Below are 12,181 nucleotides of genomic sequence, written 5' to 3'. Positions count from 1 at the left end.
AAAAAAAAAAACTAAAACTGTATCATACGATTCTGTAGTCTGCCTTCTTTCTCCTTACTGACGATCTATTACGAAATTCTTTCCTTTAGAAACATCGATAAATATTCATCTCTACCATCTTTTTAAATGATGTACTCTTAATTTAATGAATAAGGTTATAACTGCTGGGGACTTTGCAATCCTTCCCAGTATTTCACGAATAGAAACCACACAGTGAGGAGGAGGGTCTTGAAGCCATGTCTTTGGAAATGCCCCCTCTGTAAGGTGGCTTCCCGGAAGAAGCATGGCTAGACCAAGTGGGGGCACATCACATCGATGAGAACTCCTTCGTTCTAGGTTTCTAGGATTTATACACATGCTTCTAAGAGGGCTTCCAATGCCTCTTCAGCCAGGGGGAGCAGCGCCCTCACTAAGGAGATATGGGTGCAGAGACAGAAGCTACGAGAAGCATGAAGAAACGGATGGGAGAGGGCATTAGCACTCTGCAAATGGGTACTTGGTCCCAGGTGCTGCAGGGCACCTTTGCTTAGTTGTCTCATTGAATATCCCATGGAGTCATTATTACAAAGATCAGACTCAGAGCAGACAGAATTCGCCCAAAGCCATGTGGCAAGTAAAGGGGACGAGACCACACGCTGAATTAAGATGCTGTGTGACACTGACACACACACACAGACACACACTCAGCAGGCGGCTGTTGTGTCACAGAAAGATCTGCCTTTTGGCCAAGGAATGTCGGGTTTATTTTGGGGGTAATGCAAATGTTCTAAAGTCAATTGTGTGCTAGTTGTGCAACTCTGTGAATATACCAGAAGCCATTGAATTGAGCCCTTTAAGTGGGTGAACTTTTGGTATGGGAATTCTTTCTTAATAAAGTTGTTTGGGGAAGGGGGGGGAATGTCACCATCCTTGTTAATAGAAGCCCTGGATTTGCACCCTGACTCTGCTCCTGTCAATCTGTGAGACTTTGGGGAAGTCGCTTCTGTGTCCCTATAGGTAATAAGAGTAAAATAACAACTAGTTCCCTGGATTGTTGGGAACCTTAACCTGACACCGAGCTGGGCAGCCGTTATCACTGCATCGCTAGACAAGACACAAACACAAGGCTCGTGTTCAGAAGGGAACACTTGAGCCCATATGGACAGGAGTCATGAGATCTGGGTTCCTGGAGCTCAAAAGCGGAGACCCCTTCCAGCTCCATTCTCAGTCCTACCCCATTTCTGGAATGTGCTCTCCATTCAAGGTTGTAGGGGACGAGGGTGTGGAGAGCTGTCGTTTGCAGGGAGCTGGCACATCTGGGATTGCTGCAGTAGGGGTTGCTGCCAGGCCCGCATGCTGAGAGCAGGGCTAGAGGGTGATCCTAGGGAGGGGGAAGGGGTCCTGCCTCTGCACACTTCCTGTGTGAAGCACAGAAATTCTGGTTTATTTGCCCACTGAATCTCTGGCTTGTGCTCATGCGGGTGTTCCTGTCTTCCTCTCCAAGCCAGTTGCTTCTTCCCATTCTCACTTCTTATCACCCCTTGCCAAGTGTCCCCGGACTTTCAACTTCAATGTCATTTCAATTTCACTTTCTCTTCCTAGTCTCCTGCACCCAAGCCATCTTGCCCATCCTTTCTCCACCCAGGACCCTCCACGTACTCTACTTCCTCATTTTGCAGGCACCCCTTATCGATTCCGGGTGCCCTCAAATCTGGCTGCCCATTAGGTTCAGCTGGGGAGCTTTAGCACCTGCTGATGCCCAGGGCCCATGACAGGGAATTCTGATTCCATTGGTCTGGGCTGGGACCTTGGCCCCAGTAACTTTTCCTAGTGTCTCCGTTGACCCTAACAGGCAGACTGAGTTCAGAATCCCCAAGCAGCACCCCACCCCCAACCCCCTCACTTGGACTGTAGCAGCAGCTCCCTGGCTCGTCTTCAGGGTGCACTCCAGCCCTCCCAGAGCATCACATACAGATGGCCACACCTGGTGTATTTTCTACAGCTGTAGCAAAAATTATCTTCTGCTTTTGATCACTCTGATGTTGAGCAGATCTGAAACAAGGGCTGTTCATCTTTAAATGCATTACTTCCAGCCCTTCCCTGCCATATAACTACTCTTTCAAAGCATCCTGGCTTGAAATGTCTCTGTAAATGGAAGACCCACTGTTCTCTGGTGAGTCTGCCCCACACACAGCTTGCTCTTCATTGTCCACCTGAAATGACCACTTTTCTCTTCTGCCCACCTGTCCCTCTCCTCCCGACTGATGCCACCTTAATCTAGGTTCTATACGCAGTCCACATCCCCATAACCACTGAAGAGACTGTTTTAGGCAAAGAGAGTCGAGGTTCTATCAGCCGTGTATTTCCCCACGTGGAGACTCCGTCTCTTCCACAGGACGGAGCCTTCATTGAGCTGGGAGAGATGCACCAGCTCTCCTTTAAGGCTTCCCCACGGCCAAGGTCAGGCTGGGGCTGTTCCATAAATGCTCTTTCCAACTTGCTAAATAGCACCCAGACTGAGATAAAGGGATTTAGGGAACGAAGACTTACCTTGAATCTTCAATTGAAATGTTTTGTCCAATACGTTCTTCCCATCGATCTTATATATAACCACCCTGTAGGTATCACTGTCCTCTGTCTTCAGATGTTTAATTTTCAGAGCTCCATTTGTTGATACATTGTATCTTTCATCTTTAAGATCTTTAAGCTTGCCATTTTTGACTCGTGCAATTAAGGTTTTGTCTTTTTCCCATCGTATATCGTCTATATTATCATTCATTTGAAAACCAGAAATGTTCAGGTCAAAGTCATGACCCAGGGTACCCCAGACAACATTGTTTTCAGGGGCTGCACCTATAAAAAAAGCAAGACAGTTCCTGAGATCTTGAGACTCACCACCAGAGAAAGTTGGGTTATGACCTCTTTGACTCCTATGCTCACATTAGGGTCTCCAATGGAGAACCTCACCAACTTACCTTTGGTGGAAACGATGAAAATCAGAAGGAAGCTGGCTAAGATTTGACATGTGAGGCTCATCTTTGGGGTTCGTTTCCTTGTTATGATTCTGAGCTCTTCCTGCAAAAGGAACTGAAGACAAACCAGTGGAATCCACCCTCTAAGAGCTGAACCACGTGCCTCTTTTTTGCTTCTTTTACAGTAGCATAAAACACACACACACACACACACACACATGCTCACGCTTACGCTTGCGCGCGCACACAGCAAGCCAACGCTGCTGACGGGCTCCTTTACCAAAGCAGGTGTGTTTATCACGCATGGGTGTCTTCTTGTCACATTTGAATCCTCACAACAACTTTGGGTGGGTTTTATTACCCCCATCAAAGAGAAAAGGAACTGAGAGGCTAAATCACTCAGGATCCCCCTTTGGTTAACAAGGAGCCAAATTTAACCATACAGACTGCTTCTATCCATTCTGCTATGCTGCCTCTCGCAAGTCCACACAGAAATAGAGGTAAATGTTCAGAAGTGAAGACAGCATACAAATATTTATCCTGTGAGTACAACTATCGGAGAAAGTGTACATGTGAGAGAATTAGGAAAATGGATTTTTTTGTCTTCCTCAACAAGTGTTCTTTAGGTTCTAAAATTCTTTGTGATTAAAAAGAAATACAAGTTGAGTCTGAGCTGTAAATGCTTGAAATCCCCAGATCTTATGTTCGGCATACATGCTACAACTCTGTTGAAACTCAGGTAAATAAAAAGTTGTTCCCAAACAAACAAAAATGCAGGGAGTCTGTGGAATACTATCAAGCAACCAAAACGAATCATCCAGTGCATTTCCAATGGTTAATACTACAGATGGTTAAGGAAAGGAAGAGATAAAGAGAAAAGGGGAAGTAAGAGAGGACTCAGAGGGAAAGAGGAAAGAAATTTGTGATTCAGGGAGAGAAATTTGTGATTCAAGGAAAGGAAGAAATAAAGAGCAAAGGGGAAGTAAGAGAGGACTCGGAGGGAAAGAGGAAAGAAATTTGTGATTCAGGGACAGAAAAAAAAATGCACTGAGAGAGCCTGCCGCAGAAAAAAGGGACACCCAATGACAGATCTCCAAAGTCAATGTCCAGTTTTGTGCTTCTTTAGGATAGAGTGAATAAAAATCTTAAAAATTATGCTTGCTTGCTTTTTTTTTAAATTTAGGCACAAGTATGGATATTATCTCTCAGAAAGTTGCCCAGGAAATAAAATTAAGTTGAAGCAATGGATCTCAACCACTGGGTAAAGGCAAACCTACATAGAATATTTACTTCATGGTTGTGTAACAAATTCCTAAAGTGTATGATCTGCAAAAATAAACTATAGTTGTGTCACATTCTTAAGTGTTGGGATGGTGCTAAAAAGCACACACGGAAATGTATCTTCATATCTTTGAGTATGGAAGGCCTACCTACATAGGCTATAATGATCCAAAAGTAATAAAGAAAAAAATGGACACAATTGACCACATAAAAATGTGACACTTATTTTTGGCAAAGAAATAGAGACAATGAAAAGACATGATGGAAAATATTTGCAATATATATGAAAAATTATTAATATCCAAGATATATAAATTATTCCTAGTAATAAGAAAAAAGAAAACTCAGTTTTTTAAATGGGCAAATATACAAATGAGCAGTTTATAGAAGAAATGTCAATAAACCTATGAGAAGACATCTAATACAGCCATGAAATACCATTATCACCACCAGATTGGCAAAATTAGAAAAAGATAATTTACATTATTGACAAGAATATAGGGAAAAACATGCACCTTCATACAATATTGAAGGGAGTATAAATCCACACGTCTCGGGGGATGAAATTTGACAATTTCTACCAAACTTCAAAATATATATATATATAGTTTTTACCTCATAATTTTAATTTGAGAAACCTATCCTGCACAGATATTTACATAAATGTGCAAAAATTCTGCTCAAAGATGTCTGTTGTAGCATTTTTATAATAGAAAATTACAAGCAACTTAAATGATGTAGATTCATATTATGAAATACTATGTAACGGTTCAAATAGAATAAAGTAGACTAAAAAGTGACAATTACACTGTATCACATCACCTTATATATGTATATATTATAATTAGTGTGTGCATGGAAAAAAGTCTGGAAGTGTTCATGCTGAACTTTTAACAGCACTCTTCTTTCAAAACTTAGATTTCGAGGAGGCTGATTTGAAATTTGCACTTTTTACGTTACCAACTTCTGTGAAGTCAGAAATTCTGGTAACAAACACATTCTTCTTGCAATGAAAAGTTTTTATTTATTTCTTTAAAATCAAGGATACTTTAGGCACGCATGTGTTTTTGAAAGTGTAAGCAGAGTCTGAGAAGCCATTAGCCTCTAGCGTCCCATTTGCAAGTGGCCTGCCCTCTAGCTACCCGCCCAACTTCAGACAGGTCCGGTCCGGACCACATAGTAGTGACCATTGTGTAATTTGCCTCAGCTTTTTTTTTTTTTTTTTTAAGATTTTATTTATTTATTTGACAGAGAGAGACAGCCAGCGAGAGAGGGAACACAAGCAGGGGGAGTGGGAGAGGAAGAAGCAGGCTCCCAGCAGAGGAGCCTGATGTGGGGCTCGAACCCGGAACACCGGGATCACGCTCTGAGCCGAAGGCAGCCGCTTAACGACTGAGCCACCCAGGCGCCCCCTTGCCTCAGCTTTTAAAAACAGTTCCCTCCCCTCCTTCCTCACGCTTTTCTGATCATTTTTCCTATTCTTTCATGGAGCAAAGGGACAGCGGCTTTCCGTTCTTCTTTTTGAAACAATAATTTTCACTCCCATCTCATTCAGTTCTGGGTAATGAGCATGGCTTCAAGGGCAAGAACTGCGAAAAAGGAAGGGATTGACGGAACTATGTAAAGCTTAAAACTTTTGTACATAAAAACCCATAAGAAACATTAAAAGACAAAAGACTAAAAGGGGCAAATGAATTGCAAGATATATGACACAGGTTAATATCCTTAAAATTAAATTTTTGGGGTAGATGTAGAAAGACAAGATGGACACCTCGATGTTAAAAATGGGTCAAGGTCATAAGAGGGACAATTCACAAAAGAAGAAATACAAGTGAACAATAAGGCCATGAAAAAGTAGTCGATTTCATAATTTAAAAAGTACATTTTAACTTAGATTTTCATCTTTCATTTAAAAAAATTGAAATGTACAGTGTTGATGGTGAAAACAGACCTCCTTGTGTATGACCAGAAAAAATGCAGACGGGTCTAGAATTTCCAATGGCCAATTTGCCAGTTTGAATCAGAAGCATCAAAAATACTGATATTTTGACCAGACAAGTCCACAACAATGATTTTATCCGCATTTGTACACTGTAGTATTCTTTTTACAAGTCAAAGTGGAAGCGATTTAAACCTGCAAGAGGAGGAAGTTGGTTAAGCAACTCATGACGTGGACAAACTGAATATGGGGGGAAAGTTCACAATAAACAATATGATCCCATTTCTGCTTCTCAAAAAGTGTATTGGTTTGTGTTTCGGAAGGCTGTCCACCAGGGGTTGGTCCCTGCGTGGGGGCATCCTGGCTATTATTCTGTGGACCTTGGTTGTTGTACTTCTAATATTTCTCTCCTGAACAGATATTGTTTTTCAACTGAAATTGCTTTTGACTTTGAGATTCAGTGAACTCCTAGTTTGGTAAGAGTTCCAGCACCGTGGGTGGGCGTGGTCCCTGTCTTCGAGTGAGAGGTTCCGGGAAAACCTGGCTGATGACTCATCCCGGTTTCTCCTTCATCCCCGCTAACATCTGGGGTTTCTCTCGTTCTATCTTCATGGACCCTTTTTCTTACCCAAATAATACTCCTGAGGAAATCGACTAAAGGGAAGATGCTAAGAAGCGGATCAGGAGGAAGACGAAGAAAACTATTCTGAGAGGTTGCTTTAGGACCAACTCCTATGCCTGACCAGTGCCATGCCTCCGGCCCTGACCCCCACCGCCCTCACTCCGGGTCAAGGTAACACACCAGTGAGATCCAGGCTGTGGTGACTCTGTGGCAGTTCACACCCAGCTGAATGTTGTCAGTTGTCAGACTTCAGAGAAGAAGGAAACCCAGGGAGGGATCTGGCCTCCACATTTCAGTGGAGGGGCCTGAGCCCAGGTGGTGCAGGTCAGCAGCCGAATCCCCACCTCGGGGACTCTGTCTGCTCCTTACTGAGACCTCAGCGTCACCTTGGCCTCCCTTGACTTAGGGATACCTCAGTTTGGTCCTGCCTTCCTTCGAGACCTCCATCTCCTCCCTTTGGTGCTTCCCACTGTCCCTCTTCACAACTTCCCGCAAGCTCAGGTGAGAGGCGTGGAAAAGGAGGCCGCATGTATCATGTTCTACTGAAACCCGAGGGTGCCGTGGCTTCAGGGATGATACGAAAGGCCACACCCCGTGTGTGTTGGCAGTCCGGACCTGTCCACGTCAGCTTGGTCGTATGTGGACAGTCACGTCAGAGCCAGTGTCAGCGGCAGCACCGCGGGCACTGAGTGGGCGTTCTTGCCAAGGCGGCCCCTGAGGCATATTCGGGGTGGGGGACCCCCGTCTCCGAGAGCCTCTTCCTCCTCGGGTAGGTATTACCTCCTCCAGGGTGAAAACTGAGTTTTCTTATCTTTTTGTGTCTTCCGCCCACGCAGCAGGGAGGACAGAATCAGCCCACGGAAACAGTTTCTGTGTGAAGTCTGGGTTCCTGAGATGAGAATCACCAGCCTGGAAGTCCCCCGGGGGGTAAAGGCTTCTGAGAGCAGGGGTACCGGTGATCGGTGGCCAACCATGTAATCACGTGATTGCAGAGAAGCATACTCTGAGCCAAGCGGACCCAGCCCACCACCTATCAGACACACGGACCCAAGCGTGCTGCTCGAGCCGCCGAACCTCAGTTTCCACGTTTGTAAAAGAGGACAAAAGCTTCATTCTCCAGCTCAATTTGAGAGTCAAATGAGGTGACGTGTTCGGCATGCAGGGAGGTGCCTGGCCCCAAAGAGACCCTCAGCAAACATCAGTTTTCTTTCCCGTTTACCACCACGTTCCTCATAGAGGGGCCTGCTTAAGTGAAGAAGCCAGGGGACAAACGCGAGAAGCTTCACCTTCAGAAATAAGCCAGAAAAGCTCTCAGGGCCTCTGAATTCTCGCCAGCAAGCAAGTCGGGGATTTTAGACCAGCAGGAACTAGGAAACTTGATAAGGTTTCTTAGGCGTGGATTACTTGTCTCTGCTTTTGACTTTTGTAACTTTCCTTCCCCTCTTTCGTCCTCAGGGTCCTTTAGCTGGAAGGCCAGCAGGACCTGGGAGCTTGTGATCTAAGGAGCTGTGAAGCAAGGGACACGGGGGAACAGAGCGCCTAGGTGAGGAACACAAGCCCGGACACAAGGAGGAGCAGAGACAATAGACTGAGGCCTTCTGGTGGGAGCAGCATGGAGCTGGGAGGGCGGGATGTCCAAGGCCAAAAGCCCATGCGGTGCTCCAAAAAACAGCAAGAGCCCAATAAATGCTGGTTGTAGGGACAACTGAACAGAGAGGGTGAAGAAAGTGTTGGTGTGATGGAATTCCAGCTGGAAGACCCGCGGGTAAGGTTTGCTTTCTAATTTTTCCCACTTGCCAGCTATGCAATCTCCAAAGTGTGAGCCTGGGTCCTGTCTCTGTGAGGTACGGGAGGCGGCATCACTCTGCCTGCTCAGCTTAGATCAAAAGGTCGTGGTGAGGGCCAGATCAAGTCATTGATGAAAAACCTACACTGCACCCCGGAAGGGTTTGGGCAGTGCCAGCAGGGCGGGAGTGGCCGCGAGAAACGCACGGGGAGACCATCCAGGGCAGGTTTCTGGGATTGAGTTCAGCCTTGGCCAGATCCCACACCAGGAGAGAGGCTAATTGCTGCAGGGTCAGCTGCAGGAAAGAAAACCATCACCTCAGGGCAACCCAGTAAATCCATCCCCTTCCGGAGGCTTCTAGGGCTGCTCGATTTCTAAGGACCTTGAGGCAAAGTCCCTGACTGTTTCTGCCACTCTCTGGTCAGAATCTGAACTGCATCCTTGCTAATTTCTCTGTCGACGGTTAGAACACCTAACCTTTGCCAACAGTTCCTATTTGCATAGTGTTTTCAGGTTATACGCATTTCCCCCCTTAAAAATGTCATTCTGTTGTTTTTGCAAAATATCTTTGCAGTATAAGCATTTTTGTAGGTGAATAAAAGCTTGGGGAAGCTAAATGAATTTCTAGGGAGATTCACCCAGGAGATGAACCCAGAGTCTCTGACTCCAAGACCTATGTTCTTTCTACTGTCATCAGGGTTGTGTCAGTTGGCTCCACCACTACTCTGGCCATTGTGAGTCTGAGCATGGCGTTCTCCAGACCTCCTCTCCCACCCCTTCCTCCCACCATGGCCCCCAGCTCCCCATACCCCATCTGTATCTGAGGCTGCCCAGGGGCAAGGGGTGGTGTATGCAGCCCCCTCCTCCTGGGGACCTAGGACTGGGGAAGGGAGGGAGGAGACAGGCTCCCAGGAACCCGGTACCCGTGAGAAGTGCTATAGACTGGTTCAGGTGGAATTCCCAGGTCAAAGGTGCTCCAGCTGGGAGAGGTGGAACCTGAGTTAGACCTTGAGAGACCAGCAGGATGCAAGTTCATAAAGAGGTCAATGAAAGACAAGGAGGCACAGGGCTTAGCAGGCAGGCAGCGCAGACATGAGGGAGACTTGGCGGGGGGATTCCCTTCTGTTTGGCAGAGGAGAGAGGCAGCAGGGCAGCCTCCATGGAAGGCTGTGGGGGAGGATGACACTCGTATTTTCTAAAGGCTGTCCGTTGTTCTTGTCTTTCACTCACTCATCGAAGAACTACGGACTGTGACAGGCACATATTTGTTTGTTTCTAAGGATAACAGCAAAACCGACACTTGGTTCCATAGTATTCATGTATGTATTTGATGAGTATTTATTAGCTGGCTGCTGTCCTTGTGCCAGGCCCTCCCAGGCCCTGGGGGTGCATCCCCCCACACCGAACTCACCCTCTCCAGGGGACACAGAACATCAACAACATGGGCAAGTAACATCGAAGTATTTAGGCACTGATGACACGGGAGGAAAATGAGGTAGGTAAGGAGAGTGGAGGCCAGGCGGGGGCTTTGCTCTTTGAGAGAGGACAGCCACAGAGATGGTCGTGAGTGAGGACTGAAAGGAGCTGAGGGACAGTGGAGTAGGGCTATGGGGGAGGAGTCTTACTGAGCATGTGGGCAGAGTCCTGCAGTGGGACCACGCCTGGCGTGTGTGGGGGGAAAGGGAGGAGTAAGTGGGGAGAACAGGGAGGGGCAGACAGGCCAGCCGGATGGGAAGTCACAAGGGGCTTTGTTCAGTGCTGCCTGCCCTGCAGTCTGGTGCTTTCTGCAGAGTTGAGAGCCACAGGAAAGGAGGCTTCTTTGCAGTCTACTCTAGATTTGACTGAGGTTGGGGGGGAGGCTGGCGGGTCTGGAATGTACAATAAGCCATCACAAATGTAGTGGAATAAAACCACCACTGCAGGATCGTGCTTGCAGAACCCGTGGGTGTGGCTCTTCCTTGCCCCACCTACTGGAGTGACACTGGTGAATTTGTGGTAGACTCAATGCCTGCCTGCACTGGGAAGGATGGGGGACTGTGGACTGCAGTAGCCCACGTGGTCTCCACATGGGCCCGGGCTCCCTCACAGCGTGTGGGGCTTTGCCCGAGAAGGAGTGTCCAGGGAGGAAGCCAGCAGAGAGCCAACATTCCAAGAGGAGCCAACGCACCTGCCTGGCTTTTTGTGACTTAGCCTCAGGAGTCCCATAACACCACATTTAAGGACGATTATACGGTATTTGTCTCTGTTGGGCTTATTTCTCTTAGCATCATGTCCTCAAGGTTCATCCATCCTGTCGCAAGTGGCAGGATTGCCTTCTTTTTCATGGCTGAGTAATATTCCATGGTGTGTATCTACCACATTTTCTTTACGCAGTCATGCATTGGTGAATGGGTGTTCCTGTGTCTGTCTAGTGTAGGTAATGCTGCAATAAACATGCGGTGTCTTTATCTCTTCAAGATGGTGATTTCATTTCCTTCAGATAAATTCCTAGAAGTGGGATTAGTGAATCACATGGGGCTTTTTTTTTAATCTTTTGAGGAAACTCCACGCCATTTTCTAGAATAGTTGTACCATTGCGTCAAGCGTTCTTATGACAAAAAACAAAGGGACACAAGAAAATTTTAGAAGGTGTTGCATACTTCTGTTCCTGTGATCATAGGATGGTGTCATGAAGGTGTTTGCCTATGTCCAAACTCAACAAATTGTGTACATTAAATATGCATCATTATTGGCATATCAATTATACATTAATTTTTTTTAACAACAAAGAAGCTTTCCAGAAGGTCCCAGGAAAGAGGGCTGCCTCCGAGGCCTCCAACCCCTATGGGTTTTGTCTGTAAACTTACAACTAATCCCTCCTCCCTCCCCGTGGGGGCTGGGGCAGGGTCGGGTGCCAACGCGTGCCAAGTGTGTATTAATAAACTCTGAACCATATTGGCAGCTTTGTGGTTTGCTGCAGCCTTTTGCAGCCTGGAAAACGTTTTCCAATGAGAAGCCCCTGCTGTTTTATCTATTACATGTGAAACTGAATAAGTCTCCACATGTCCGCTGGGGGTTGGCAAGTAACATCAGAGTGTGCAGCGAGGGGAAAGGAATTTAAAAAGGAGCTAATGTCGTCCTCAGGGAATAGCTGGGGAGGGGGAAACCACTCCAGAAGAGGATAGCGGAGCGAGATTTTGCCGTGTATTATGGCCACTCAAGGCAGGAGAACGTGTCTGTCATCCACGCCCCCAACATGTCGAAGGCAGCTGTAAAGAAGGTGATGCCATGGGCTGACTTACAGGGGGAATTTTTTTTTTTTTATCATCTCACAAGGCAGATTTGATTTCCTGAGAGCCATATGCTTGCTTTTCTTTTTCCCCTAAAGTCCACAATCTCATGTGGGAAAAATTCAGTTTTATTGGCTTTCAGAGAAGAGGGAATTGGAAATGGTAGATAAATAGAGACCACATGGCCCAGAATTTCACAGCACTCCCCCAAGGCTGTGGGTGGGTATGTGCTGCAAGGATGCAGATCTGTGGACAGACATGCAAAACTGAGATGTACAAGGGAGCAGGAAGAGTGACATCTGGCCTCTGCTCTGTTGCTGAACACCTCCAAAC

The 12,181-nt window shown here is 46.4% G+C and overlaps 1 protein-coding gene across 2 annotated transcripts in view; it reads right to left on the bottom strand.

Moving 5' to 3' along the window:
- The window catches only part of CD2 (CD2 molecule), a 13,010-nt gene extending 9,895 nt beyond the window's left edge, over positions 1-3,115 (bottom strand). For both annotated transcript variants that reach the window (XM_002923586.4, XM_034654160.1), the window contains exons 1-2: positions 2,955-3,115; positions 2,530-2,832 (exon numbers count right to left, since the gene is read on the bottom strand). In XM_002923586.4, the coding sequence (XP_002923632.2) occupies positions 2,530-2,832; positions 2,955-3,015 (364 nt within the window). In that variant the 5' untranslated portion in view covers positions 3,016-3,115. The remainder of the gene's footprint in view (positions 1-2,529; positions 2,833-2,954) is intronic.
- Between the last annotated feature and the right edge of the window lie 9,066 nt (positions 3,116-12,181).

The sequence above is a fragment of the Ailuropoda melanoleuca genome, chromosome 2 (genome assembly GCF_002007445.2).
Source record: "Ailuropoda melanoleuca isolate Jingjing chromosome 2, ASM200744v2, whole genome shotgun sequence".
NCBI classification, from domain to species: Eukaryota; Metazoa; Chordata; class Mammalia; order Carnivora; family Ursidae; genus Ailuropoda; species Ailuropoda melanoleuca.
This window is presented reverse-complemented; position numbering and strand designations above follow the sequence as displayed.